Source organism: Tupaia chinensis, unplaced genomic scaffold (genome assembly GCF_000334495.1).
Source record: "Tupaia chinensis unplaced genomic scaffold, TupChi_1.0 Scaffold138407_1, whole genome shotgun sequence".
In the NCBI taxonomy this organism is placed as follows: domain Eukaryota; kingdom Metazoa; phylum Chordata; class Mammalia; order Scandentia; family Tupaiidae; genus Tupaia; species Tupaia belangeri.
The window spans coordinates 1,568,757-1,596,449 of record NW_006198305.1 but is presented as its reverse complement, the minus strand read 5'-3'; the positions used below and the strand labels follow the sequence as shown (position 1 = coordinate 1,596,449).

Below are 27,693 nucleotides of genomic sequence, written 5' to 3'. Positions count from 1 at the left end.
AGTCATGATCTCAAATTTCTACTGTACAAAGTCTATATCTTGCTATCTCATTATCCTCATTAAATCTAATCCAGGGCCAGCAGGTGGCATTGTGTTTAAGGGGACTGGACTCCCATGTGGCCAACCGCAGTTTGAATCCCAGACTTGGCGGCTTGCTTTTTCACTTTCCCTCTCTCTCTTTGTCTATCTCACTCTGTCCCTATTTGGTCAAATTTAAATAAATAAGTAAGTAAGTAAAGTTAAATATAAAATAATTCTTTTTTAAAGATTTATATATATATATTTATCTAAAATTAAAAATAATTCTTAAAAAATCTAATCCACTGATTTCATTTTTCAATCTGTTTTATTACATAAATTTCAGACAGTTACTTACCTTTATTATAATATTCAAAGTCACTGTTAGGGTACACACCAAGTAAAAATTAATCACTTTTATTATTTTAGCTATAAAAGTTCCTTTCTTCACATTCAGCTGTGGGGAAAAAAGCAGCATAAACAAAGTGAGGTATAAAATATTAACAATTCCAAAATCAATACCATGATTAACAAAACAGGAATTCTACCTACCTGAAGGCACTTAGCAAACATTAAGGCTGCTACTAAACTTAATAAAGGAGATACCAATAAAGCTGGATTCTCAAACTGCAGTAAATATCCAAGAAAAAGAGAAAATATATAAATTTTATACACTTCATGAACCTGTGGAAACAAAATGAGAAAAAAACTTGATTATATATTTTTCATCAGCTCTAAGACAGTTTTGACTATAATAATACAGTAATACTTTTTTTATAACTATTTTTATTTTATTATTACCATTCTTCAGTTTGACCAGCGAAAGACAGAGAGCAAGCAAGAGGGAGAGTGAGAAAGCAAGCCACCAAGTTCAGGACTCAAACTGTGATCAGTTAGGTGGGAGTCTAGTGCCTTAACCACCACACCACCCAACAGTTCGTATAATAACAATACAGTAATACTCTTAATATAATTTAAGGGGTAATCCTATAGATGTGCATTCTGTATTTGTAATATCATGATATATACTGAATTTATCACTTTATTCTTAAAACTGTGGAGGTAAAATAAAGTGCTTTTTCCCAGGTTCTGCTACAGGGTGTGCATGCTTACTGGAGAAAAACAGAGAGGGAACGTGAGAAATCATCTTGGGGGGATATGCCACAATCCCTTTTCCTCTTGGAATTTTAGACAAACACACACACACACACATGCCTGCTGTGACTATCAAGCCACTGACTGGGTCAGGGACTCAAACCGTGGAGTTGGCCATTTGATAATCCAATACCTAACCTCCATACCACCTGCCAGCCCAGTAAAGTGCTTTGAAAATCATGTCTAAATCAGACAAAAAAACTTTTAGTCCCAAGCTCTGACTTTATTTATTTAGTTAGTTAGTTAGTTTATTTAACTTTATTTATTATTATTTTCCAGTTTGATCAGACAGACAGACAGAGAGAGAGAGAAGGAAAGTGAGAAAGCAAGCCACCAGGTTCAGGACTTGAATTGCAGTCAACCATGTGGGAGTCCAGCACCTTTAACCACCACGCCACCTGCCAGCCCCCAAGCTCTGACTTTAATTCACTTGATTTGGTCTGTTATTAAAACTTATGCATGCAACTACAAATTGCATAAATAAAGTCATAGTCCAAGCAGGAATTGCCAAAACGTAACCAGTAAAAATGGGGGAAGGCAGAAGGTGATCTTCAAAAAGTAATTCTAGAAAACACATATTATGAAAAAATTGTGGCCTGGTAGTTAAGGCAGCTAGAGCTCACATGGCAGACCAGGTGGTTCAAATTCTGGACCCAGAGGCTTGAGGAACATGCCAGGTACATGTACATGCCTGCTCAAAACCCCAAAAGGAACAAGGGGTGGAGTAGAAGAGAATAAGGCATGACTATTCCCAATAGGGGGCTGCTTTCTTGTTTTGTCATTTTTTGCCTCTGTCTCCCTCTGTCGAGTGTATATAGCCACCAGGCCAAAAAACGTACCATGAGAGAAAAATATTTTTTATTCTGGTCAAAATAACAATGAATATAAGAAAGGTAAATTCAATGTCCTAGTAAAAGATCTCCCAAGAAGTTTTATGTATTAATAGTTACTCTTTCCTAAAATTAAATAGTGTAAATTTTTTTTCAAGTTTTTGCCAGGGACTAGCAAATGACATAATGGTTATGTTGCTGGACGCTCATGTAGTTGCCTGCAGTTCAAGTCCCAGACCCAGCAGCTTAAAACTCATGTCGGGCATGTAGCGTGCGTGCCCAAGATCCTGAGAGGAGAATAGAGAAGGGATTATGGTGTGGCCATCCCTCCTGGGGAGTGATTTCTTGCTTTCGGTCTCTCTGGCAAGCACACAAGCACTAAAGTAAAAATGTCTTTAAAAAAAAAATATTTGCCATAGGGTTGATGCACTCTCCAAGAGAGACAGTGAGAGGGGACAGTTGAGAGATAGTGAGAAGGAAAGTGAGAAATCACTTCTCGGGGGGGTGACACCACCGCAATCCCTTCTCCTCCAATTTCCTCCAGGGATTCCGGCCACATGTGCACATACAGCCAGGTTGATTTTTCAAGCCACCACGTCCAGAATTTGAACCTTGACTGGCCATGTGGAAGTCTAGCACCTTAACCACCACGCCACCTGCTGGCACTCAGGTGCCCCATAATTTAATATACTATGAAATTAATTAATTTTGCAAAGGGAAAACTAAGACAAAACAGCATTAGTTAAGGGGAAAAACTGAAGGCAGAGGAAACACAAAAACAAAGGAAAGAAAGAAAGAAAAAAAATCCTTAAGAGGTCAAGACTACTTTCCAAAAAAGGGCACAATGGGACCAGCAGGTGGCATAGTGGTTAAGGCACTGGATACCTGTATGCCTGACCACAGTTCAAGTCGGATCTGGTAGCTTTTCTCCTCACTTTCTCTCTGTCTCACTCTGGTGAGCACATGTGCCCTATAGCAAAATAATAATAATAATAATAATAAATAAAATTTAAAAAGAGTTATCTATTTAAAAAAGTAATCCTTTTTGTTAAATCTTCTCTGTTTGGGACCAGCAGATGGTGTAATGCTTACACTGCTGGACTCTCATGTAGTCAACCACAGTATGAATCCTGGATTCAGCAGCTTAAAACTCATGCTAGGGGTGTGTGTGTGTGTGTGTGTGTGTGTGTGTGTGTATGTGTGTGTGTGTGTGTGTGTGTGTGTATGCCCAAAATCCCAAGAGGAGAATAGAGGAGAAGGGACTGTGGTGTGGCCATCCCCTGTAGGGGATGACTTCTCACTTTCTGTCTCTGTCTCTCTTGCAAGCACATGCACCATTTGGCAAAAATCTCTCTTAAAAAAAAAGGGACCAGCAGTTAGCGTAATGGCTGTCACTGGACTCCCACGTAGTCGACTGTGGTTCACATCCCAGACATAGTAGCTTAAAACTCATGCCGGGCACGTGTGCATGCATGCCCAAGGGGCACCCTAAGAGGAGACTGGAGGAGAAGGGATTGCGGTGTGGCCATCCCCCCGGGGGGTGATTTCTAGCTTTCTGTCTCTCTGTCCATCTCTGTCTACCTGGCGAGTGCACGCACCCTATAGCGAAAACCTTTCCAAAAAAAAAAAAAAATCATCTGTGATCAAATAAAATTAATTTGGTACTCAGGGTTCTGAACCATCTGAATAGCATATGGAATAAAGGAAAAGAGATGTAACATTATAAAATAGTCTCTGGATTTAATATGATTTGAAAATAATGTAATACCTTGTCACTTTGCTCCAGTGAAAAGACATCTAGCAAGAACAGAGATATTGCTTGAAGAAACAGGAGATAGTGGCTATACTCCCACATCATCATAAATGTGTAAGTTGAAGCACTCATCAACAAGTAGCAAAACCTCTAGGGAAAACAAAAGAAAGAAACTAAGTATCAATAGTGTTATTCCTATAAAAATGAGGTTATCTCAAAGGCCCACTTCTGTTATTGGTTCAAATTTAAACTTTTTAACTCTTAAAACTTAGTTTTAAAATAAAATAATAATAATTTTTTAAATGATTAATTATTTTACTTATTTACTTTTTAATTTTGACCAGAGACAGAGAGAGAAAGGTAGAGAGAGAAAGCAAGCCAGATTCAGGACTTGAACTGTGGTCCACCACATGGGAGTCCAGTACCTTAACTCCCATGCCACCTGCTGGCCCTGCATAGTTATTATTAAATCCTTCTAACAGCAGTAAGATCTTAAGACATCTAGAGAGAAATCAACCAATTTTCCTGTGGTATTCAACATCATACAGAGAACTTCAGGAAGACAAAGGAAAAAAAAGAAAACTCAGTATGATTTTCTTACATTTTTCCAAGTAGTAAAGAAATAAGCATAAGAAAATGGTGGCTTTTACTAGACTCGGCTGGTGTGCTTCTGTTATGAGGAAGTAACTCAACTCTTTTTGCCCCCAAAACATTTTCACTTTCATGGTGCTTCATATTAAGCACTTCAATTTAAACAGACTGTTTTTGTCTCAGTCTATTCCACAGCCTGGACCTTTGCTTTTATCATTCTGTCTCAACAAAAGGGTGGCTTTCCCGTCCCTAGTGTGTGTACTGTCAACCACATAAACTCTCAGCTGTTTTCCTCTACTAAACACTAAGCACAGGATTTCTCTGCCCTTGCCTAAATATGCCCGGCTAAAACCAATTCTGTCCTTCTAAATGTCCTCTCCTAAGTGCGCAACCACGCCTGTGACAAATCCACTGACCCACGGCAGATGTCCAACAATGGTCTCTCCTTCCTGTGCAGATCTACTTTTTTAGTACCAATTCCTCTTCTAGCTGTAGTGTCCAACCACCTCGTTTGAATAAGAACAATAAAGGAGAAGGAAAGTAAAGGTCAGGTCAAGAAATCTAAGAACTCTGTTTTCTAAAACTCAGTCTTTCATATTCAGTTGACTATGTTCGATGATAAACTCTATAATCAGAAATACCTCAGCCATTAGCAGATAAAAGAATTTCCTAGCATCCTGGGTAAGATTAAGATCAGAGAACAAAATGGAACAGATGGTAAAATTCCACAGGTTGATCAAACAGCACCAGCTGCAAATAGGGCAAGGGTTCTGGAAATCTTCCAGTGTGGAACAACCAGAACTATAATAAATAATAAATAATAAGGCCTGAACCCACCAACCCTAGAGAAACCAGTATCAGAACTCAATGAAGGTTTAATTACTTTGAGATCCTGGGGAAAAATTACAACGTAATAAAACAAACTACTAATTCCAAGAGTTCATTCTTCTTTAAAAAATATTTTTAAAGAATTATTCATGTAATTTTATTTATTATTGTTCTTCTTCAATTTGACCAGACAGAGATGGGGAGGGGAGGAGAGAGAGAAAGAGAAAGAGAGCAAGTTACAAGGTATGGAACTCAAATTGCGGTCGGCCTGTGACAGTCACGTGTCTTAAACAACATGCCACCTGCCAGCCCCCCCCTAAGGGTTTATTCTTAAACTACTCTAAGTCTTAAAGATAAGCCTACATATGTTAAACACAGACTGGAAAATCAGCTAAGTTTTTCCTTTCCCTGAACATTTTCAAAGTTCTGTGGAGCCCTATCCATCCCCCTTACCTTGCTCACAACTTTACTTTCACTGTCCTGCAGTATAATTGTTACACAAATGATTTAAGGGACATATCAAACAGGTTCAGTAATCAAGCACAGATGCCTCTGGATGACTGCACAGAAGATCTAGGCTTGGATATCCTAACGTGACTGAGACTACAAGGTGGAGTCTCAAAAATGAAAGCAAAGTATAAAATATGTAATTTTAAAAATACATGTTGTGGGGACCAGCAGGTAGCATGGTGGTTAAGGCACTGGACACTCCCACATGGCTGACCATGGTTCAAGTCCCAGCCTGGGGGCTTCCTTTCTCACTTCCCCTCTTTCTCTCTCTCTCTGTGTCTCTCTCTCTGTCAAATTAAAAATGAATGAATGAATAATTAAAATTTTAAAAAATGCATGTTGTGGGCCTGCAGATGGCATAGTGGTTAAGGCACTGGACTCTTACATGGCCAACTATGGTTTGAGCCCCACACCTGACGACTTGAAAACCATACCAGGCACATGCGCATGTGTGCCCAAAATTCTGAGAGGAGAATGAAGGAAAAGGGACTGTGACACGGTTATCCCCCCAGGGGATATTTCTCACTTTCCCTCTCTGGTAAGTGCACATACCCAATGGTAAAACCCTTTAAAAAGAAAATTAAATTAAAGTTAAAAGTTGCTAGAATATTACTCATAGATGGCAAGGTCAAAGTATTGATACATGCAGCAACTCAGATGACATCACAGACATCAGGATGTGAACAAAGCAATCTTGAAGGGTTACTATATGATTCCACTTACATAGTGATAGAGAACAGATCAGTAGTAACCACAAGTCAGGGCTGGGGGAAGGATGTGACTATCAAAGGTAACATGAGGGCATTTCTTGGGAGTGACAGAATTGTCCTGTATCTTGATCACAGTGATGGTTGTCCATACATATGATTAAAAAAAGAAACCAGAGAACCAGCAGTTAGCGTAATGGCTGTCGCTGGACTCCCATGTAGTTGACCGTGGTTCGCGTCCCGGATCCAGCAGCTTAAACTCATGCCGGGTGCGTGTGCATGCGTGCCCAAGATTCTGAGAGAAGAACGGAGGAGAAGGGATTGCGGCGTGGCCATCCCCCCTGGAGGGGTGATTTCTTGCTTTCTGTCTCTCTGTCTTTCTCTTTCTGGCGAGCACACGTGCCCTATAGCGAAAACCTCTCCAAAAAAAAAAAAAAAACAGAAAAAAAGAAACAGTTAATTAGCCCTATTTTAGGCAAAAGAAATTTAATTTTAGTTTAAAATAAAAATAAATATAAAGAAGTTAAGGCAGTTGCTTTGGCTATACTGAACTCTTCCATTCAAATATTGAAGAACAGGAGACAGCTGCAGAGCTTAATATGAAAACACTGAATTATAGACTCCCTGACTGTTGTAAAAAATATCCTTGCTTAGAAAGTTTTTTCTACAAATACAACAAAGAAGAAAATACAAATCTAAAACGTGCTCATGTTATTTTATGTAAAGAAGAAAAATTAAGAGTTACAAAAATTAAAATCTGCTATGCTCAAGACATTTTTTTCACCACTGAAATAAGAACAGTTCCTGGGACCAGCAGGTGGCGTGGTGGTTAAGGTACTGAACACTCCCACATGGCTGACCAGGGTTCGAGTCCTGAATCTGGTAGCTTGCTTTCTCACTTCCTCTCTCCTTCACTCTCATCCTCTGTCTCTTTCTGGTCAAATTTTAAAAATAGATGAATGAATAAATAAAAAATTGAAAATAATTATTAAAAAAAAAAAAAAGAACAGTTCCTTTTATGAATCTCAAAAAACTAAGAGCATCCTGTTGTGGAGACAGCCATGTTTTAACAGAAGCCCTTCTTTGGTTTCTCTGGTCTCTTTCTAGCCTGGAATTCTTAACCCAAGATAGTCAGAATATCAAGGGATTGCCTCCTTTCAGCCATTTCTATGTAATTGGTTGCCCCTGTTATCACATTTAGTTGTTTGTAATGCACTTAAAATCACTGTTCTGAAGGGGAGCAGGCAGAGCTGCAATGGTAATATGACTAGACACACACAGGGAAAGCTTCTGGGTTAATGTCCCGGGACCTCCCTGAACACTCCCCACACATGCATGTTCCCATGATGTAGGTCAGGTGGTGTGAGGACCCTATTTGGAGTGCCTCTCTTTGTCTTTCTGTCACTTTTGCTCACTCATCAAATACGTAAATTTTTAAAAAAAGAAAAAAAAAACACACACACACATTATTCTGAGTCAGACTCTACAGGCTTCACCTAACTACCAACAGGGTTTGTGGCAACACAAACAACAAAGAATCTAAATGTCTGAAAGTATACAGAAACATTCACTAATCTACCTAAACCTTAGTCACAGAAAACAGGAGCGTGAACAGAGACTATGTAGCAGTAACATCAAAGCCAACACTGCTGTCAGGGCTGGCAAGTGGTATGGTAGTTAAGGCACTGGACTTACACATGGAGTACCAGACCTGGTGACTTACTTTCTTGCTTTTCCTTTCTCTCTCTCTCTGTCTCTCTCTCTGGTCAAATTAAAAACATAATAGTGGGACCAGTAGATGGCATAATGGTTATGTTGCTGGACTCTCATATGGTCGCAGTTTGAGTCCTGGACCTGGCAACTTAAAACTCACACCAGGAACATGTACATGTGTGCCCAAAATCCTAAGAGGAGAATGGAGAGGGGATTGCAGTGTGGCACTCCCCCCTGGGGGGTGATTTCTTTCTTTCTGTCTCTCGGGCAAGCACACACACCATATAACAAAATCTCCCCCCCCAAAAAAAATAATAATAATAACAAATAGAATAAAATAAATAATTCCTTTTAAAAAATTTATTGTTGATCAGAGTACAGAATAACAGAGCTATAAGAAAATTACCTAACTATCCTTTATTATGTAGTGACCAGGCTTCACTGACTATGACTTAACTCAGTATGACTAGCTTTAAATTATGTACCACAGTTACAATACACCAAAATTAACTGTGATAGACAAAACAGACTTGTGCCTTACCTCTGCATAAGTATTTAAGTTGCTTTTTAAATAGCCTGTAAGTGCAGCAACTTGGCATGCAAAATACGGTAGTGCCCAGTTTTCTCTTAAAGGAATGGAGTATTCGATTCTTGTTGTATCTACCCTAAAATAAACCACAAATGAACAGCAAAAGCAAGACATTACATTTCTGTAACACTGTATTTTTGAAGCACTTTCGCATGCATTTCATTGTTCTCTATCACAGTCCTGCAGGGAAGACAGACAAATCCACCACTGCCCATATCGCGTCTCTGAGCAAATTAATGGTGTCTCATCTCTACTCCCCACACTGGAAGACGCAGTGCTGCTGTGCACTCCCTGGCAAATAGATGGGCCTCTGTGAGAATTTGAAAAAGGTGTGCCAGAGCCAGGAGGTGGCACAGTGGTTAAGGCAGTAAGACTCCCACATGGCCTACTGTGGCTCAAGCCTCAGACCCAGTGACTAGAAACTCAAGCCAGGCGTGTGTGCATGTGTGGCTCAAATCCCCAGAGGAAAATGGAGAAGGAATTTCAGTGTGGTCAAACCCTCTGGAGGGTAAATTCTTTTTTTCTTTTTTTTTTTTTAAGAGGCTTTTTGGGACCAGCAGTTGGTGTAATGGCTATGTGTTGGCATAATGGTTATGTTGCTGGACTCCCATGTAGTCGACCATGGTTCGAGTCCCAGACCTGGCAGCTTAAACTAACGCTGGGCACGTGTACATGCATGCCCAAGATCCCGAGAGGAGAATGGAGGAGAAGGGATTGCAGCATGGCCATTCCCCCTGAGGGTGATTTCTCGCTTTCTATCTCTCTGTCTCTCTCTGTCTTTCTGGCAAGTGCACATGCCCTGTAACAAAAACCTCTCAAAAAATAAAAAAATAAAAAGGCTTTCTTTATTGTCTTACGGCATGTACACTTGCTGGGGAAAGAGAGACAGATACAGTGAGAAGGAAAGTGAGAAATCACCCCCCTAGGGGGGTCCACACACAAGCCTGTCATGATTTTCAAGCTCCAGGACTGGTACTTGAACCACAGTCAGCCATTTGGGAATACAGTGATATAGCTGCTATGCCATCTGCTCGTCCCATGGAGGATGATTTCTCACCTTCTCTCTGTCTGTCTGTCTGTCTGTCTGTCTCTCTCTCTGTCACTGGCAAATGCACACACCCTATAAGCAAAAATTTCTCTAAAAAAAAAAAAAAAAAAAAAAAGGAGGAAAAGGGCCAGCAGGTGGTATGGTGGTTGAGGCGGTGGACTCCCACATGGTTGACCATGGTTGAAGTCCCAGACCTGGTGACTTGCTTTCTCACTTTCTCTCTCTCTGTCTGTATCTGGTGAATGCATGTGCCTTGTAGCAAATTTTTAAATAAAAATAAAATAATAATAAATAAATAATTCTTTAAAAAGAAGAGAGAAAGGGGAAAAAAGGTATGTCTGCTTGGATGCACAGACCCACGCTAAGACATACAGCTTGTCACACAGAATAGCCTGGATGTCAGCCCCAACCTTCTCTTCCCTTAACCAGATAGCCATCCTGTCTTGAGCACAATCTGTACGACATAATGAGAGCCTGGCAGATCCAAAGTTCTCAGTCCTCTTTACAAGAGAAATAGGAAGCTCAGAGCTGTGATATGACTCCGTCACGGTCATGTATTCAACAGCTAGCAAGTGGCACAACTGGCATAATGCATAACTTCTGCTATCTAGTCTAATCATCTTTTCAGTCAGCAAGTTCCCCAGAATTAAAATTTTATAGGGTTTTTTTTTTTTTTTTTTTTTTTTTTTTAGTGTTCTTCATTGTCTTTATTTTATTTCCTGGAAGTTGACCAGAGAGAAAAGGAAAAGTGAGAAAGCAAGTCACCAGTCACCTCATTGGTCACGTGGGAGTTCAGTCACCCTAACTACCACACCACCTGCTGATCCCAAAATCACATAGTCTTTTATGTGACAATAATCTTGATTCCCAGAAACGCCAACATGGAAATGTCTTTGTAGGCCCCTCCTAACTTTCTCCACAGGTTTCACTGACAGCTTGCTGTGTCCTATACATATTCTTGTACCACAAGGGGATTACCTTCCCAACAATCATTAAATCTGGCTCTCTTAAACTCAAAGACTATTTTCCCACAAAAACAAAAGGTGTTAATTTTTTTTATTAATTTATGAAAATTGCTTCACAACTTTTCTAAAATATAGGGACAGGCATGCCTGCATATAATCTACTGCACTCAATAGCCAAATGACACACTCTTGCATACCGGTTTCAAAGTTAGTAAAGTGTGCTTCCAATCATGACCCACTGAGCTGTTTGCAAATAATAAAAATTAAAAATAATATGTCCCAGGGCCAAAAGGTGGCACGGTGGTTAAAGGTGCTGGACTCCAACCTGGCCAACTCTAGTCCCGGACCTAGCAGGTTGCTCTCTCACTTTCCCTCCCTCTCTCTCTCTCGTTCTGTCCCTTTCCGATTAAGTTTAAATGAATGAATGAATGAATAAATAAATTTAAATAATTCCTTAAAAATAATAATAATATGGGCCAAGAAACTATAGTTGCAATAACAATAAATCCAGCCTCACAATAAATCCAAGCTCAGCATAACATCAGAGCCAAAAGAAACAAACCGTAACTACAAAAAGCCATAAAAATTGATGAATAAAAGGTCCCCCCACCCCCCCCAGAGGTTTTTGCCTTAGGACATATGTGCTCGCCAGTGAGAAGGAGAGACAGTGAGAGGGAAATGAGAAATCACTCCTAGGGAAGATGGCCACGCCACAATCCCTTCTCCTCCATTCTCCTCCCAGGATCTTGGGCACACACGCACATGCGCCCTGCATGATTGTCAAACCACCTAGTCGTGAACCATTGTGGGCCATGTGACATAACTGCTACGCCATCTGCTGATTCCAAATAAAACATTTTTAAGAAAGCAGTTAAGAAGAAATAATAGTACACAGCATATTTAATAAATATGAAACATCCTCTTTCCTCATCTGTTTTCCTGATTCTCAGTTAAGTGTGAATAATACTCTTTCTATTCTCCTGCCAATTTCTGTTTCATTCACCCTTTACCCACCCCATCAGAACTTTTATTTCTTCTCAGTGCAGCACAATGTACTTTTATATCTCAAGTCACCTATGGCCTTCTCTGGTCTTCAAATTTACATCTTGACCCTTCTGCTGTCTAGCACAACAATTTACTAGCTAGGGAACCAGCAGTTAGCGTAATGGCTATGTTGCTGGACTCCCACGTAGTCGACCACGATTCGCGTCCCAGACCCAGTGGCTTAAAACTCACACCGGGCACGTGTGTGTGCGTGCCCAAGATCCCAAGAGGAAAACAGAGGAGAAAGGATTGCGGTGTGACCATCCCCCCTGAGGGGTGATTTCTCGCTTTCTGTCTCTATGTCTCTCTCTGTCTGTCTGGTGAGCGCACGCGCCCTATAGCAAAAACTTCTCAAAAAAAAAAAAAATTACTAGCTAAGCAAAACAAGACAAACAAATTTTCTAGGAAAAAAGAAATAAGAACATGGTAAAAAAAAATTGCACTTTGGGGCCAGCAGGTGGCATGATGGTTAATGTGCTGGACACTCCCACTTGGCTAATCAAGGTTCCTGTCCTGGCCCTGGTGGCTTCTTTTCTCATTTTCCCTCTCTCTCTGGTCAAATTAAAATGAATGAATAATTTTTTTTAAAAAATAGCACTTCAACATTTTTACTTGTATTGATATGTACAACAGTTTTAATAATCATTATCTTTCTTTTTTTTTTTTTAATTTTGCCACAGTATGTGTTGAACTAGATGAATAAAAGAGAATGGGAAAGTGAGAAAACATCCTCCATGGGGACTGGTCCCCCACAATCTCTTCTCCATTTCTCCCTCCTGCTGGGATATTGGGCACATATTTACCCACCTGGGTCTGGGACTAGAACCATGTGGTATACAGGCGCCTTAATTACCACACCATCAGCTGGCCCCAAATCAACTGTTTTTCTATATACTGTCAATGAACACTATAACTGACATTTATAATAGCATCAAAAAGAACAAAAACCTTTGGTGTATAAGTCCTCTACACCAAAATCTACAATATGTTGAAAGAAAGCAAAGAAGTCCCATGTATATGGGGGAGATATACATCATGCAATAGAGGATTTAATATTATTAATATGTCTGTTCTCTCCAATTTAATCTATAAATTATATGATATGTTTATCAAAATTCAAGCAAGCTATTTTTTTTTTTATAGGGTGCATGAGACAGAGAGAGACCAACAGAGAGAGAGGAAAAGTGAAAAATCACTCCCCAGGAGGGATAGCAACACCACAATCCCTTCTCCTCCATTCTCCTCTCAGGATTAATTTCAAACCACCAGGGCCAGGACTCAAACCATGGAGTCGGCTATGTGAAATCTAGCCTCCTTAACTTCCATGCCACCTGCTGGACCCAAGCAAGCTTAAAAAAAAAAAAAATTAAAAAACTGATTCTAGAGGCCAGCAGGTGGCATGATAGTTAAAGCACTGAACTTCCACATGGCTGACTGCAGTTTGAGTTCTGGGCCTGGTGACTTGACATTTACACTGGGTGTGTGTGTGTGTGTATGTGCCCAAAATCCAGAGTAGAGAATGGAGGAGAAAAGGGACTGTGGTGTGGCCAACCCTCTCCCCGGGGTGAGGGCTGATTTCTTACTTTCCCTCTCTCTCCAGCAATCATATGCACTCTATGGCAAAAACCTAAATAAAAAGAGGTGGGGGGGAGGGGCAAGTAGGAACATTACAGAAGGAACAAGTAAAAATTTTAAAAATCTAAAACAATAGCTGATTTGAGGAACCAATTCATCATGGATAACCAGGGGCAACTGTATGAATCAACAGAACAAGAAAGACCCAAAGTGAGGCCAGTCGGTGGTACAACAGTCAAACATGATGTTCTGCCAGGCTGACCCATAGAGGGTAGTTGCTGGTTCACACCTGCAAACCTCTCTAAACCTCAGGCACACATGTGCCCATGACCCAAGCCAGCTGAAGCTGGGGATGGACCAGAGTACCAAGATCATGTCAGGGTTTTAAGTACTCAAAACAGAACAGGGACCAGCAGATGGGATAATGGTTACATCGCTGGACTCCCACGTAGCTGACCACAAGTATAGGATCTGGTGGATTAAATTAATGCCGGGCACGTGTGTGTGCGTGCTCAAAATCCTGAGAGGAAAATGAAGAAGGGATTGCAGCATGGCCATTTCATCCCCCCCTCCCCCTGGGGTGATTTCTCACTTTCTGGGTCTCTCTGGTGAGTGCATGCACGCTATAGCAAAAAATCTCTCAACAAAACAAAACAAAGTACCATGGGCCACTCTATAGCACAGTATTTATGGGAGCTGGATCCCATAAGGCCTACCATGGTTTGAGTCCTGGCTCTGAAGGCTTGAAAAACATGCTAGAAAGGCTAACATCCATAGACTCATACCACCAAATGCTGGCAAGGCTATGCAAGAACTAGCACTGTCATAAATTGCTGGTAGGAGAGTAAAGTGATTCAACCACTGTAGAAATAACTGAAAAATTTAAAAAAAAAAAAAAAGTTAAACATACATCTACTCAGTGATCCATAAATTCACTCTTAGGTATTTATAGAAGAAAAATGAAAAGACATGCTCCTTTAAGACTTGTACGAGAATGTTTTTTGCAGCCTGACTTACAACAGCAAGAAGGCAGAAATACCTAAGTTACCTACAGGAGAATAAAAACCAAAAAACTGGGCCAGATCCCATACGGCCAACCTCACAATTTGAATCCCATCCCAGTGGCTTGAAACACATGTCAGGCAGGTGTGTGTGCATGTCCAAAATTCCAAGAGGGCAGAATAATAGAGGAGAAGGGATTGCTGCATGACCATGTCCTATTGGGGTGGAGGGTATTCTCCCTCTCATCTCTCTGTCTCTGGTGACTGCACGTACCCTTTGGTAAAACTAACTAACTAAAAACCAAAAACAACATGGCATGTCCTTGTCAGGATACTTCTCAAAAATAAAAATGAATGAACTACTGATATACACTATGATACAGAGTTAGACAGAAGAGAACATCCCATAGGAGTCTACTGATAGGAAGATGCAGAATAGATAAAAGTGATCTAGAGAGTGACAGAAGTAGGAGCAGTCTCAGCTAACCAAATTGTACACGTTACATATGTACAGTTCACCCTATCGAAATTATACCTCGATACAGCAGTTAATATCCAAGAATTCCTCATGTAAGGTTTTAACCAACCAGGAAGTAGATACATCACAATGTACTGATGTGTAATAAATAGGTAGGCCTAAGATGGCTATGTCTGTATTGAACATGTACAAACTATTTTTTGGTCACTACTGCATAAACAATATAACTATTATTTACACTGTATTAAGTATTATAAGTAACCTGGAGATCATCTGAAGTATACGGGGGGGATGTGCATAGGTTATACGCAAATGTTAGACTATTTTATAAAGGACTTAAGTGTTGTGGACTATATAGTCCACTGGAAGTGTTCTGGAACCAATCCCTCACAGATACTGAGAGATCACTGTATATGTATATGTTCATTGAGGACCAAATGAAGTAAAAGCTATAAAGAACTTAGCAATATCCAGAACTTAGTAAACTCTCATTATTAGATCTTAGCTCTTTGATAATTCTGTAATGAACTATTTTTTTAAAGAAGTTTTGCCTTAGGGTGTGTGCACTTAACAGAGAGATAGAGACAGTGAGAGGGAAAATGAAAAATCACCTCCCAGGGGGATGGCCATGCTGCAATCCCTTCTCCATTCTCCTCCTCAGATTTTAGGTGCACACACACACACGCACACACACACACACACACACACACACACATGCTCTGTGTGAGTTTCAAGCCACTGGGTCTGGGATCCCAACCTTGGTTGACCATGCGCGAGTTCAGCGACATAACCCTTATGCCATCTGCTGGCCCCATGAACTGCTTTTTTACTTGATGATATATTATGAACATCCTTCTAAAATATACATGTCAATAAATATATTTCTGGGACCAGTAAATGGCATAATGGTTACGTTGCTGGACTACCCCATGGCCGACTGCTGTTCAAGTCCTGGGCCCAGAGGCTTGAAATTTATGCTGGGTATGTATGCATGTATGCCCAAAATCTCAAATGAATAATAATGAATAAGTAAATAAACATACTTCAAGAACATTTATTTAATAACCATAGTACAGCATTTTACAGATATAACGTAATCTGACCAATTCCCTACTACCCACACACTTAGATGGTTTCTAACTTTACCCATTATAGTTTTTAAAAACATGAACCAGTATTGTTGTATAGTAATTATTGGTTTCATTGTTTACTTTAACTTTCTAATCCATGTGGAATTTATTTTAGTATTAATATGTGTGCAACAAGAATTTCTTTTCCAGGCCCAGCCTCTGTAGCATAGTAGCATACTGAATTGCAGTGTCGGAAGCCACATGGCCAACCATGGTTCAAATTCCAGGGTTCACCTGAAAATGCATATCTAAGTTCCTGATGAGTTGGAGTGCTGGGAAAGGGGGCTCTTGGCATAACAAGACTCTTTCAAGGGTGTATGGCTACTCCTACCAGCATTGTGCTCACACGTGTGCTATCACAAATACAATAAATAAACTTTAAAACAAAAAGGAATTTATTTTCAGATTTGGCTATTCCAATACCATTTATTGAACATCGTATAGTTTAAGGGCCACTTAATTTCTTGGTTTTTCTTTCTTTCTTTCTTTCTTTTTTTTTTTTTATTTGCCAGAGAGTGAATACACTTGCCAGAGACAAAGAAGGAGAAAAAGAAAGAGAGAAAGCACCCTATCATGGAGAGGGGCAAGGCACAATCCCTTCTCCATTTCTTCATCGTGTTGGGACATTGGGCATGCATGCACATACACCAGACATGTTTTTCAAGTCACCAAGGCCAGGATTTGAACCACAACCAGCCTTTATTTATTTATTTATTTATTTATTTATTTATTTTGGGAGAGGTTTTACGCTATAGGGCACGTGCGCTCGCCAGACAGACAGAGAGAGACATAGAGACAGAAAACGAGAAATCACCCCCCAGGGGGGATGGTCACGCCGCAATCCCTTCTCCTCCATTCTCCTCTCAGGATCTTGGGCATGCACGCACACATGCCCGGCGTGAGTTTTAAGCCACCGGGTCCGGGACGCAAACCGCGGTCAGCTACATGAGAGTCCAGCAACATAGTCATTACGCTAACTGCTGGTTCCCACAACCAGCCATTTAGAACCCAACTCCTTTAACCACTAGGCCACAGGGTTAGTCCAGGTGACTTATTGTCTTTCTATTTAAAAAAAATATATTTTATTTAACTTTATCCATTTATTTTAATTTGATCAGAGAAGGATAAAGTGAGAGAGTGAGAGAGAGAAAGAGAGAGAGAAAGAAAAAGAAAATGAGAAAGCAAGCTGCCAGGTCCATGACTCAAACTGTTTAAGTGATATTTAAAACAAATAAATGTTTTTCAAAAAAAGTGGTGGAGGGAGGAGCAGGACTAGCAGATGGTGTGGTCGTTAAGGATCTGGACACTCCCACACGGTCAACCATGTTTCGAGTTCCCGATCTGGTGGCTTGCTTTCTCACCTCCTCTCTCTCTCTTTTTGTATATGTGTGTCTCTCTGGTCAAATTAAAAGTAAATAAATAATGGGACCAATAGTTGGCGTAATGGCTATGTCGCTGGACTCCCATGTAGTCGACCACAGTTCGAGTTCCAGCCCCAGTGGCTTCCCCAAGTGGCTTAAACTCCCGCTGGGCACGTGTGCGTGCCCACGATCCTGAGAGGAGAATGGAGGAGAAGGAATTACGGCATGGCCATCTGCCTTGGGGGGTGATTTCTCACTTTCTCGCTCTCTGTCTTTCTAGAGAGCGCATGTGCCCTATAGCAAAAACCTCTCCAAAAAAAAAAATTAAATGATTCCTTAAAAACAAAAAAGAAAATCATCTATACAAGATCATTAAGATGGCTGCACATTCCCATGCATCGCTGTATTATAATGTATCTAACCATTTCATATTTTAGAGACCTAATTTTATATATTAAAAATATTTATTTATTTTAAGGTCTTTGCCATAGGGTGTGTGCACTTTGCAGAGGCAGAGAGAGACATTGAGAGGAAAAGTGAGAAATCACCCTCCAGGGAGATGGCCACACTGCAATCCCTTCTCTTCCATCCTCCTCTTGGGATTTTGGACATACACACATACATATTAGAGTAAGTTTCAAGCTGCTGGATCTAGGACTTGAACCACAGTCAGCCATGTGAGAGTGCAGTGCTTTAACCAGAGCCACCAGCTGGCTCCAATTATTTATATTATTATCACAAATTATTTTAAAATTATTACAAATAATACTATTATTATTCCTTCTCTTCTTAAAAAATATTTTCAAACAATTATTTTATTTATTTATTTATTTATTTACTTATTTACTTATTTATTTATTTTAATTTTACCACAGAGGTTCAGAGTGAGAGAGAGAAAGAGAAAAGTGAGAAAGCAAGCTGCCAGGTCCAGGACTCGAATCACGGTCAGCCATGTGGGAATACAGCGCCCTTAACCATCATGCCAACTGTTGACCCCAAAACTAGTTTTTTAATTATTTATTTAATTTTATTCACTATTATCATTATATTTTAATTTGCTACAGGGCACATGCACTCACCAGCAAGACAGTGAGAGAGAGGGAAAGCAAGAAAGCAAGCTGTCAGGTCTGGGCTCAATGCACGGTTGGCCATCTGGGAGTCCAGTGCGCCAACCATCACGCCATCTGCTGGCCCCTCTTTCCTTCTTTATGGATTATTTCCATGGAATAAAATGGAATTCTCGGGGAAAACGGCTAAAATGGAAAAACCTTACACCAGCGCCACCATCCTTGGTATACCAAAATCATCACAACAGAATCAGCATCACGTGCTTCAGTTATTTTTGGCTAACTATACCCCTGGGAATCTGTATTTCATTATGTCTTACCTTGTTACCAAAGTACAGTTACTTTCTAAAAACTTTTGCCAAAGATTCAATTTCACACAGATTCAATAAGATAATGTGTCCCCGAAGATGTTCCCACTGAAAGTAAAGCCCAGGTATGTACCTGCAGAGGAGATCAATGGGAGCTATGACAATTTCTATATCCTTTCTATTGATAAGTGAAGCTTGGGCTCTGATAAATCTGTTCAAAGGCAGTCAATCTGTACAATGCTGTTTTCTGAACATTCTATAAATTTTCTATTACACCTACACCATTATGTTTGAACTGCATATAAATTTTATTAAAATAAAATCCACACATTAAATTCACCACAGTATGTGACTCTCAGTCTCCCAAGGAGCTGGGACCACAGACGCATGCACCACCAAACCCAGCTTTGTAGGGCCAGGAGTTGAACCCGAGTCTCTCATGTGGCTCCAGCCTGCTGAGCAGTAGTATCTCGCATGTGCTATGGCAACTGTGGCCTACAAGTCACCATTTTAGCCACATACAGTGTACAATAAAGTGGCTTTTAGTTCATTCAAAACATCGTACAACCATCACCACTATGTAATAGAACGCTTTCAACACCCCAATATCTTACTTTCCATACTGTATATATGTGAGTGCGCAAGATACAATGCACTAGGGAATTGGAGGAAGGGGATTAAGAAAGGGACAGTCCCGGTGTGGGGTGCTCATCTTTCTCTCTCTCTCATGCACATGCACTCTGTCATGAATAGAAGAAATAAAAAAATTAAAAAAAAAAAAAACACACTTAACCCATTAAGCTAAACAGCTACACAGTCATACGGCACATAACAACACTGTAGTTAAAGACAGGCTGCATACATGAGGGTGGTCCCATAAAAAGAATGTATCAGATAGCTTAGGTGTGTAGTAGGTTATACCATCTAAGTTTTGTGTAAGAACATCTATTTTTAATTTGACCAAAGAGGGACAGAGAGAGAGAGAGGTAAAGTGAAAAAGCAAGCCACCAGGTCCAGGACCCGAACTATGGTCAGTCATGTGGGAGTCGAGCACCTTAACCACCATATCACCTGCCAGTCCCATCTCTACTCTCTTTTTACTCTATTACAACTGAAGCTCCTTTGCTCACCAAAGGGCATGAAATTACAGGGCTGGCAGGTGTTGTGGTGGTTAAAGGCCCTGGACTCTCACCGGGCCAACCACACTCTGAGTCCCAGACCTAGAGGCTTGCTTTATCACTTTCCCTCTCTCTCTCGCTCACTCTGTCCCTCTCTGGTCAAATTAAAAATAAATAATTTAAATAAATAAATAAGTAAATAAATAAGTAAAAATAATTCTTAAAAAGAAAGAAATTACATTGCCATAGATTAGCAGCACTGAGTTAACCATTATCTAAATGGTTAAAATAGTGATATATCAGACCTTCTCTTCTTTTTCAAGAAGTTATGTCATCAATTTTAAGTAAAAGAAAAAGTATATTCATAAATGCTAATGTCATCATGCTTCTTTTTAAAGACAGCTATGCCATTTTCTTTTATTTAATTTTATTAATTTCTTGTTATTCTTCAATTTGACCAGTGAGAGAGAAAGAGAAAGGAGAGAGGAGAGAGCAGAGACAGAGAGAGAGAGAGAAAGGGAGAATGAGAAAGCAAGCCACCAAGTCCACGATTTGAATCTCAGTTGGCCATGTGGGAGTCCAGTACGTTAACCAGCATATCACCTACTGGCCCTATCACTGTGTGTTTCATTTTTTTTCCTTTTTAAAATAATTATTTTATTTATTTATTTATTTAAATTGGACCAGAGAGGGACAGAGTGAGAGAGAGAGACAGGGAAAATGAGAAAGCAAGCCACCAGGTCTGGGACTCGAACCACGTTCGGCCATGTGGGAGTCCAGCGTGCTTAATCACCAAGCCACCTGCTGGCCCCTCACCATGTGCCTTTTTTTTTTTTTTTTTTTTTTGTGGAGGGTTTTTTTTTGAGAGGTTTTCGCTATAGGGCACATGCGCTCGCCAGACAGACATAGAGAGAAACAGAAAGAGAGAAATCACCCCCCGGGGGGATGGTCATGCTGCAATCCCTTCTCCTCCATTCTCCTCTCAGGATTTTGGGCACGCATGCACATGCACCCGGCGTGAGTTTTAAGTCACCGGGTCTGGGACGCGAACCGCGGTCGACTATGTGGGAGTCCAGCGACATAGCCACTACACTAACTGCTGGTCCCCACCATGTGCTTTTTTAAAAGGGATACAAAGCTAGTGTATGATTTTTCAACTGTTTGTGACAAATATCTGGAATTGGGCCAGTCATAGCAATAATGCAATATTCCATGACATTGAAGCCACACAGGAAGGACCCAAGTTCATGTCCCGCAGTTTTCCTATACCATCAGAGGCATGTGCATGCCCATGATCCTAGCTGGCTGAGGCTGGGGATAGATCATGGTGTGAAGTCCCTGTTGAGGGTGGCTGTCTCTCTCTGTCTCTTTCTTTCTCTCTCTCATGGGAGAAAAAAACTTATATATATATAAAAAAAAGGACTGCATACGTAATATCTTAAAACAACACAAACTTATTACCTCACAAAGGCCATCAGAGTATGGCTGGAATCACTGCTCAAAATTTTCCTAAGCTAATATCAAGGCATCAGTCAAGGCTACAGTTCTCACTGGTGGTTTGCTGTCCTCTAACAGACTCACTCATTTGTTGACAGAATTCATTTCCTCATCATCAAGCCAGCAACAGCACAACAACAAAACCTTTTCATACTTTGAATTTCTCTGAATTTCCCTTCTGTATGAGTTGGAGAAAGAACACTCCTTTTAAGGGGTCACTTGATTAGATCAAGCCCATAGAATAATCCTCCTAATTTAAGGTCAGCTGTGCCACATAACATAACATAATCATGGGAATTATATATCGCCATATTCACAGGTTCTTGGGATTAGGGTGGTACATCTTGGGTTTGGGGAGCATTTGCATAAATCTATCACGACCACAAAAAAATTGTAAATATCAATTGAAACACCTTTCTTACCTGTTAATAATAAACCATGCAACAGTAAGCATTCCTGTTAGCCATGTTCCACTCATAAGCCAACTTGTAACAAATAAAGCAGTAACATATATTCCTTGCAATCCAAAAACAATGCCAATATAGAAATACACTGGCTCAATAATTTCCTGCATGGGAAAAAAGAGAGGGATAATAAACAGAATGACAATAAATCATTTGAAAATTCATAAATATGTGACAAAATGAAAATTAAAGTCAAAAGGAAAATACATACATTGCTCCCAGTTGCTTGATATAAAACGCTGGCGATTAGTTCTGGATAGAGAGACATCTGCTGTACTGCATTTATAGTTTTCAGAGATACAGTTTTGTTATTGTGTGTCAGTTCATAAACACCTAAAGAAAGATTTTCTGCAGATTATTTGCTTTCACAATAACCTAATAAAAAGTCATTTATTAGTAATTAAACACTTGACATTGGCAGGAAAAATCCCAAAATGTAATTCCATGCCTCATTTTTCTAATTTTTTCCCTTAGGTTTTTGCCATGGAATGTATGTGCTTTCTAGAAAGAAACGTGAGATGGGCCGACAGGTGGTGTGGTAGGTAAAGGCACTGGACTGCCACATGGTTGATCACGGGTCAAGTCCCGCATCTGATGGCTTGCTTTCTCGCATTCTCTCTCTTTCTCTGTGTCTCACTCTGGTCAAATTAAAAATAACAAAAATGATAAAATAAAGGAAATAATTCTTTTTTTTTTTTTTTGGAGAGGTTTCCACTACAGGGCGCGTGCGCTTGCCAGACAGACAGAGAGAGACATAGAGACAGAAAGAGAGAAATCATCCCTCAGGGGGAATGGTCACGCCGCAATCCCTTCTCCTCCATTCTCCTCTCGGGATCATGGGCACGCACGCACACACGCCCGGCGTGAGTTTTAAGCCACCGGGTCTGGGACACAAACTGTGGTCAACCACATGGGAGTCCAGCAACAATAGCCATTACGCTAACTGCTGGTTCCCAAGGAAATAATTCTAAAAAAAATAAAAAGAGAAAAGAAATCATCCCCCAGAAGGGATTACCATGCCACAATCCCTTCTCCTTGAGATTTTGAGCATACGTGCACACAAATACAGCATGATTTTCAAGCCGCTGGGTCCAGGACTAGAACTGTGGTCAGCCATGTAGGAATCTAGTGCCTTAAGTACCTGGCCACCAGCTGGCTCCATCTTTTTTCTAATTTTTAATTATATATGATAAAGAGAAATAACTATGTTCTGAGACAAATACACACATTAGAAGACTCCAATATAAAACTTAATTTAGGTGACCAGAAGGTGGCATGGTGGTTACAGTGCTGGATACTGCCACATGGCTGACCACAGTTCAAGTCCCAGACCTGGTAGCTTGCTTTCTCAGTTCCTCCCTCTCTCTCTCTCTGTCAAATTAAAAATAAGTGAATAAATAAAAAAAATTAAATAAATAAATTTTAAAATAACTTAATTTAGATAAATATTTTGGGGCTGGCAGGTGGTGTGGTGGTTAGGCGCTCAACTCTCACATGGCTGATTATGGTTCAAGTCCAGGACCTGGCAGTTTGCTTTCTCACCTTCCTTATCTCTCTCTCTGTCATTCTCTGGTCAAATTTAAAAAATATTAATAATAATGAATGAAACTAAATAAAGTAATTCTCTAAAAAAAGAAAAATACTTTATTAAAAATAAAACAGTAATTATCATACCTCTTTCAAATGAAGGCGCCTTTAACATATCTTTATAATAGGAGTAATAAATAGCACTGTCCCCCTGAAAAGTGATTTCCCGCTCAAGTTCCTAAAAGAAAATAGAACAATTAAATACCAGTGTTTTAAATTTCTGCTAAATCTTCCATGACCCACTTCATCTATATTAACATGATACTTATTTATACTTTAATTCAAAGGCATGTGTGAATTTCCTTTAATCACCAGCAGTCATGTTAATGAGGTTAAACGTCAGTAATATGGCAATCATTTTAATGATACATTAAAGGTTTCAAATGGATTGTAATTCATAAGTCGTTACTTGTTTCCTAAAGATAGCAAGAACAATAAGGCAAATAGTGAAAAATGATAATAGAAGTGTTAGAAGTCCATATTGAAAAGACAAGTTAAAGAAAATAGCATTTTCTACTACTATTCCACATCCCCGTAGATCCAGAACATGCCCTTAATGAATACTTTTTTTTTTACAGGTATGGAATTAATGAATACTTTTTAAAACAGCAGGTATGTCACTCTACTTTTCCTTCTCCCTTTTATGTTCTGCTACAAGTCAAATGCATGTGTGCACACTGGCTAGAGGGAGGGAGGAAGAAAGAGAAGGTAAATAAATAATTATGGGGGGGGGGATGGCCACACTGCAATCCCTTCTCCTCCATTCTCCTCTCTGTATCTTGGGTAAAGATGCACATGAGTCCAGGGTGTTTTTTGTTTCATTGTTTGTTTGCTATAGGGCACGTGCGCTCGCCAGACATACAGAGAGAGACAGAAAGACAGAAAGTGAGAAATCACCCCCTGGGGGGATGGTCACACCACAATCCCTTCTCTTCTCGGGATCTTGGGCACGCACGCACACATGCCCAGCATGAGTTTAAGCCACCGGGTCCAGGACTGGAACCGCGGTCGACTACGTGGGAGTCCAGTGACATAGCCATTACATCAACTGCTGGTCCCTCCAGGGTATTTTTCAAATAGGTCAGGGACTCAAATTGCATAGTCAACCATGTGGGGCCCAACCACTACACCATCTGGCTGGCCTTTCATTTTTGAAAAAAATAAATTTTATTGTGTTACTTAAGGAATACAAAGTAATGTTAAAATACATAAGGGTAAATGGTTACTATAGTGAAGCAAATTAACATATTCTTCATCTTATATGGTTATCTGTCCATATTTTTCCCCCTGTGACAAGAGTAGCTGTAAACTACTCATTTAGCAAAAGTCTAAGAAATACACTATTTTTGGGAACCAGCGGTTAGCGTAATGGCTATGTCGCTGGACTCCCATGTAGTCGACCGCGGTTCTCATCCCGGACCCGGTGGCTTAAAACACGCCGGGCGCGTGTGCATGCGTGCCCAAGATCCCAAGAGAAAAATGGAGAAGGGACTGCGGCATGACCATCCCCCACTGGGGAGTGATTTCTCACTTTCTGTCTCTGTCTCTGCCTGTCTGGCAAGCCCACGCGCCCTATAGCGAAAACCTCTCCAAAAAAAAAAAAAATACACTATTTTTAAAAAGTTTTTGATATAGGGCACATGCGCTCAGTAGTGAGAGAAAGAGACAGAGACAGTGGGCTAGAGAGAAATGACCCCTGGCAGGGGGCAAGGGGAAGGTGGTGTGATGGTGACGCCATAATCTGTTCTCCATTCTCTTGAGATTTTGAACATGTATGCACAGGTGCCTGGCCTCCCCTAAAATTTTTTAATTTCTAACAATAGGCTATATAGAACCAAGAAGAGAGTAGTATATACCTCTCTTTTTTTTTCTAAGAGAGATTTTTGCTAGAGGGATTATACACTCTCCAGAAACAGAGAAAGTGAGAAGCCACTCCATCCCCGAGAGGGGACATCCACAATCCCTTCTCCTCCATTCTCTTCTTGGGATTTTGGACACACATGCACATGTGCCTAGCAGAGAGTTTCAAATCACTATATCTGGGACTACAACTACAGTCAACCATATGGGAGTGCAGTGCTTTAACTACTGCGCCACCTGCTACACCCAGTGAGTAATCTCTTAAACTGTTGGGCCAGCAGATGACATGGTGGTCAATGTGCTGTACTTTCTTTTTTAGGGCGAGAGATGTTTTTGCTATAGGGAGCATGTGCTCTGCAGAAAGACAGAGAGAAACAGAGAGACAGAAAGCGAGAAATCACCCCCCAGGGGAGATGGCCACACCACAACCCCTTCTCCTCCACTCTCCTCTCAGGATCTTGGGCACGCACACACATGTGTCCGGCATTAAGCCACAGGGTCTGGGACTCGAACCACGGTCGACTTCATGGGAGTCCAGCAACACAGCCATTATGCTAACTGCAGGTCCCAAGGCACTGTACTTTCACATAGCTGAATGCAGTCCAAGTCCTTGACCTAAAGGCTTGATTTCTCACCTTCCCTCTCCCTACCCCCGTCACTCTCTCTCTTTGGTGAGCGCACTTGCTCTATAGCAAATTTTAAAATAATAATAATAAATAAAATTAAATAATTCTTTTAGAGAGATTTTTGTCACAGAGTGTCTAAGCTCACCAGAGAGACAGAGACAGAAAGTGAGAAATCACCCCCCACAGGGGGACTGACCACGCCACAATCCCTTCTCCTCTATTCTCTTCTCATGATTTTGGACACGCATGCACATGTGCCCAGCATGAAATTCAAACCTCTGGGTCCAGGATTCAAACCACAGTCGCGTATGTGAGAGTCCCGTGACATAACCATTATGTCACTTGCTGGTTCAAAATAAATAATTCTTTTAAAAAAATCTTTGTTTATTTCATGTTTAACATTTATCAATTAACAAAACCAGAAGATACTAGTTAGAGCAATTTTTCCAAAGTCTGATCAACAGAGCTTCCTAAGATGTTACTGAACATTGCCTAATAAGATTTCTATAGTTTGGAGCCAGCAGATGGCATGGTGGTTAAGGGAAATCGATTCCCAGAAGGCTGACTGTAGTTTGAGTCCCGGACCTGTCAGCTTCCTTTCTGGCTTTCCCTTTTTCTCTTCCTCTCTCACTGTCCATCTGGTCAAACTAAAAAATAACAACAACAAATGGAATTAAATAAATAAATACTTTTTAAAAAGAGAATTATTTTATTTAATTTTACATATTCATTCATTTATTTTTTTAATTTGACCATAGAGAGACCAGAGAGAGAGAGGTCCGGGATTTGAACCATAGTCAGCCACGTGGGAGTATCCAGCGCCTTAACCTCCATGCCACATGCTGGTCCCCAGTAAATACTTCATTAAGAAAAAAAAAGATTTCTATGGTTTAGGGGGCCAGCAGGTGGTGCAGTAGTTAGGAGTACTGAACTCCCACACGGCCAACTGTAGTTTGAATCCTGGACCTGGAGGCTTGCTTTCTCACTTTCTCTCTCTTTCTCATTTGTCCCTCTCTGAAAAAAATTAAAATAAATAAAGTTAAATAAAATAATTCTTTAAAAAAAGATTTCTATGGTAAAATACACTTTGAGAAAGACTAAACAAATTTAAATAGATTTTTTTTACATTTTTTTCTTTCTTTATTTACATTCATTCACTGTACATCATTATAGCATACGAAATGAGATTTTTCCATTGAGAATACACTTTATATTGGCTCAATCAAGCACATCAACATATGTGTTATTGTCAACAAATCATTTTCCATTTCTTGTTTTCTGTATATTTTGCCTTTTTTCCCATCCTTGATTCCCTATCTCACCCTCTGCCATCTCCCACCCTCCTCCCACACTGTGTCTGGTATCTATTGTTGCTTTCTATGCCTCCCCCATTTTATTATTTCACTAAATATCTTAATAAATCTAAATATTTTCAATAGCAAGCACAGCTGATATGTACATATCCATGAACACAAGTCTGACTTTAGGCAAAATCTCAGTGAATAGAATGAACATACTATAAAGTAGCACCTAACTAGGGCTATATAGCTTAACTGCAGTCATCAAATAGGTATTTCTAATGCCTTTTTTTTCTTCTGAAATTTTTTTTTATTAATTTACATTCATTCCCTGAGCATCATCACAACATTCTAAATGTGGTTTCCCATCTAGAATATACTGCATAGTGGCTTAATAATGCATGTTATCATCCATAATAGTCCATTTCTACGTTCATATATATGTTTTTTACCCCATGTCTAGCCCTCTGCCCTATTCCACTCTCTTATTACACTATCTCTGCTGTCTACAGTTGTCTTCAATTCCTTTTCCCCCAACATTTCGTTGATCACACAATATCATAAGTAATCTA

At 40.1% G+C, this 27,693-nt stretch overlaps 1 protein-coding gene across 1 annotated transcript in view; it reads right to left on the bottom strand.

Moving 5' to 3' along the window:
* The window catches only part of DPY19L4 (dpy-19 like 4), an 81,579-nt gene that overhangs the window by 37,830 nt on the left and 16,056 nt on the right, over nucleotides 1–27,693 (bottom strand). Inside the window, exons 4-10 of the mRNA XM_006161317.3 lie at nucleotides 23,425–23,515; nucleotides 21,962–22,083; nucleotides 21,709–21,854; nucleotides 8,647–8,770; nucleotides 3,772–3,906; nucleotides 571–702; nucleotides 377–475 (exon numbers count right to left, since the gene is read on the bottom strand). Coding sequence (XP_006161379.1) covers nucleotides 377–475; nucleotides 571–702; nucleotides 3,772–3,906; nucleotides 8,647–8,770; nucleotides 21,709–21,854; nucleotides 21,962–22,083; nucleotides 23,425–23,515 — 849 coding nt within the window. The remainder of the gene's footprint in view (nucleotides 1–376; nucleotides 476–570; nucleotides 703–3,771; nucleotides 3,907–8,646; nucleotides 8,771–21,708; nucleotides 21,855–21,961; nucleotides 22,084–23,424; nucleotides 23,516–27,693) is intronic.